This window comes from Cryptotermes secundus, unplaced genomic scaffold, assembly GCF_002891405.2.
Source record: "Cryptotermes secundus unplaced genomic scaffold, Csec_1.0 scaffold407, whole genome shotgun sequence".
Taxonomy (NCBI): Eukaryota; Metazoa; Arthropoda; class Insecta; order Blattodea; family Kalotermitidae; genus Cryptotermes; species Cryptotermes secundus.
In genome coordinates, this window is record NW_019741981.1 from 1,928,388 (window position 1) to 1,931,596 (window position 3,209).

Sequence of the window (3,209 nt, forward strand, 5' to 3'; positions counted from 1 at the left end):
ATGTATGAACTATCCAGTAAATTTCATAATATTGGCCCCTTACATAGATTTTCAGTACGTAAAGAACTTTATGATGGAAGAACGTGAGATTGAGAGTCACCCACATGGCCATATCTGGATCCACTTTAATCTAGTTTATATTCTTCCAACCTGTTTCTTTAAAATTCATTTAAATATTACATAAAATCTCTTTCTCAGTCATCAAAGTACTCGTACTCATAGTTACATTTAAGAACTTTCTGCTTAAAAATTTTGTATGTACCTATTGCATTTACTTTTCTGGACAATGTCTTGCTGTTTAATTTTATCCTTATATGTTTGTATGTTATTAGGGAATTCAGGTGTTTGGGGACTGAAAAAGAACTTTGCACTGTTGGAATTATTGGAAAGACTACAGTATACTCATGAAAGGGCAACCGTTTTGTACACTGCAGATGTATTGGAAAAAGAACGCCAGGTACTGTACGTGCAGATCAGTCATTTGTGTATCAGTGTTTATTTTTCCAGTTACTTCTCCAAGACTACACCCAGTGTAACACATGTTCCATACAAGCGGTTTAATGAGTTACAGTCACTGATATGATCAAGATTTGTATCATGTCTTTTGAAGATGGTGTTGATTTAATTTTGAGGATATCATCATTTCACGTAACTTAACAGAATTTAAGAAATGGTTTTTATAAAAGGTTTTTCATGCTTTGAATACTGGCTTATGATGTATAGTTTTTCAGAAATATTCATCATGGTGGTCTATGTCTGTGCAGTGAGGGTGACTTGCCAGTGTGTTATATGACCCTGGTATCATTGAGCTTCATTTCTTGTTTGTGGATGTTCATTGTAACCTGAGTTCTTCATAACTTCCTATCCTATATGGATTTCCCAGATTTTATCGTGTATTTTCCATTTTATTTCTTCAACCTCTTACAGCCATATTTTTAATTATCCTAAATTAATAACATCAGTCTTATTGATGAGACATTCTAACACATATTTGCATACCTCTGTGTTGTTGATTGATGGTAATTTTATATCTTTATTAATAAAAGTGAACAAAGTAAATAAATGTGTTGTAACTTTCTGTCACCTGCCTTCAGTTATCAAGGTGGGTTATAATTATAATCAATAATTATTGATATACGAGTATATATACAGGATGTTTCACGACTTTAGGGCATAACTGCAGGAGGTGATTTCCTATGTCTTTGTGATCAAAAAAGTTCATATAAGCATGTGTCTGAGTTTGGATGGTTATGGAGTTATGACCATTTTAAACTCAGAATAGAAAGTAACGATTACTGACAATAAACAGAACAAAATAATAAACCAGCGTAATACATGATACATTTAAAGAATGAATGTAAAGTTAACTTCTTGAAATTTTCTTTAATTTGAATTTATTGGTGCTTAAAGCTGATTTTCAAAAATGCCACCAACAGTGGCAACACAGGCTGCCGCTCGGTTGTGAACCACGCTGGACATACCGACTCACCCCGCCTTAGGTAGTACATCTCAAGTGTCGAGATAATGAGAACGCTCTGTCTGTAGCTGGCTAAAGATAGCGACCTGCCAGCTGACAGATGGCGGTTCACACGAGGGTGTGTACGGGAATGACAAAACTGTCATGACTCCGTAACCGTCCAAAATCGGATGCATTGTGAAACCCCGCAACAGTGTTAACAGATTAATGCGATTAGGGTTATAAAGTGTGAAACCCCGCAACTGTGTGATAAGTAATTGTAGCCGTTATTTGTAGATTGTTAAATAAACCAATTAACCATCTCTACGGCGTCTTCAGTAACGAAACACGTTACAATATGAACTTTTTTGATCACAAAGACCTAGGAAATCACCTCCTGCAGTTATGCCCTAAAGTCGTGAAACGCCGTGTATATATATATATTTCCATATCTAGTTAATGACGTGGTGTGGTGGGCTGGCTTGTCATAATTTGGAGAAATTAGTAGTCTCCACCTTGAGTGTGAAGTAATTTCTACCACTCCCTCATCTGATATTATAAATACGAGAATCATGTCACCTGTAAGTCAGTTAGCTATGCTGATTCTTCCACATTGTTGGGCAACTAGCTCACCACATGAAGGTATCATCATTCAGAATTGGAAACATCAGACTCAGTTTTTGCTATATTATGCAGTATGTAACCGGAATGATAATGGATGATGCCTCTCTTACTTTCACAGTTGTCAGTTCTGTGTGATGAGAATGAACAGCATACAGCAGTTCTCTACTGCACTGTGTGCACATCACATCTTTGTGAGGAATGCTCAGAATTGACTCATGCTACTCGTACACTTGCAAGGCATCGTAGGGTGCCTCTCTCTGATAAACCTCGTGAGAAGCCGAAATGCCCGTCACATCCTTCACATGTTGCTGAATTTACATGTTTGGAAGATGACTGTCAAACACTGCAGTCTGGACCGGGGCCCATAATGTGTTTTATATGTAAGGATTATGGTCGTCACAAGAACCATAAGGTAAGCTATAAGGTAAAGTTGCTCCTCTGGTTAACTTATTAAGTACTACACCATGAAGGTGTATGGAGGGTGAAGGATAGATACACATTTTCTTGACTATGGCACCAGCTGGAGGTAAGTGGTCAGCTTCATGCCCTGGCTGCTTTGTCCCCGGTACCCGTTGGATAGAATGTTGGTTGAACCCCAGAGCTGGTCTGCATGATGTGGAGAAGAGAAAATTCTTGACCGTACTGGGACTCAAACTTTGACCCCTTTGGTCATCCAGCCTGTAGCAAGTTGCTATACCGACTGTGAGGTCCTGGCTCCTTAAGGTAAGGTGTAGTACTTAGATGTCAGTGCTCTACCTAAAAGCAGCTCTGCGAATTGGAATTCTGATGATCATGCTGAAACTTGTACAGAAACATGACAAAGGAATTTAAAAATTTTAAAACTATTCAAAAAGATCTTGGTGCAATTTCCAATTTGATAAATTTCTAAAATAAACTGAGGCTGATGAATATGTTTTTTCATCTTTATCTCAGATTTTAAAATTTTGAAGGTGCTTTCAATTTGAAGCTTCTTTATGATGGTATGACATACTAGTTAGTTAGTTATTGGAGAGGGTGGGTTTCCCCATGCACTGAGACCTGTATTGGTCCATTGTGCTTCCCTCTATGATTTCTACCAGCCTCTATATCCTACCGGTATTGGTGCTTACCATCAGTTCCGCCCAGCCAG

At 37.9% G+C, this 3,209-nt stretch overlaps 1 protein-coding gene across 1 annotated transcript in view; it reads left to right on the forward strand.

Annotated features, from left to right (window-relative positions):
• Positions 1-3,209, forward strand: part of LOC111872904 (E3 ubiquitin-protein ligase TRIM23) — a 29,369-nt gene that overhangs the window by 6,533 nt on the left and 19,627 nt on the right. The window contains exons 3-4 of the mRNA XM_023867180.2: positions 333-457; positions 2,199-2,492. Of these exons, the coding sequence (XP_023722948.1) occupies positions 333-457; positions 2,199-2,492 (419 nt within the window). The remainder of the gene's footprint in view (positions 1-332; positions 458-2,198; positions 2,493-3,209) is intronic.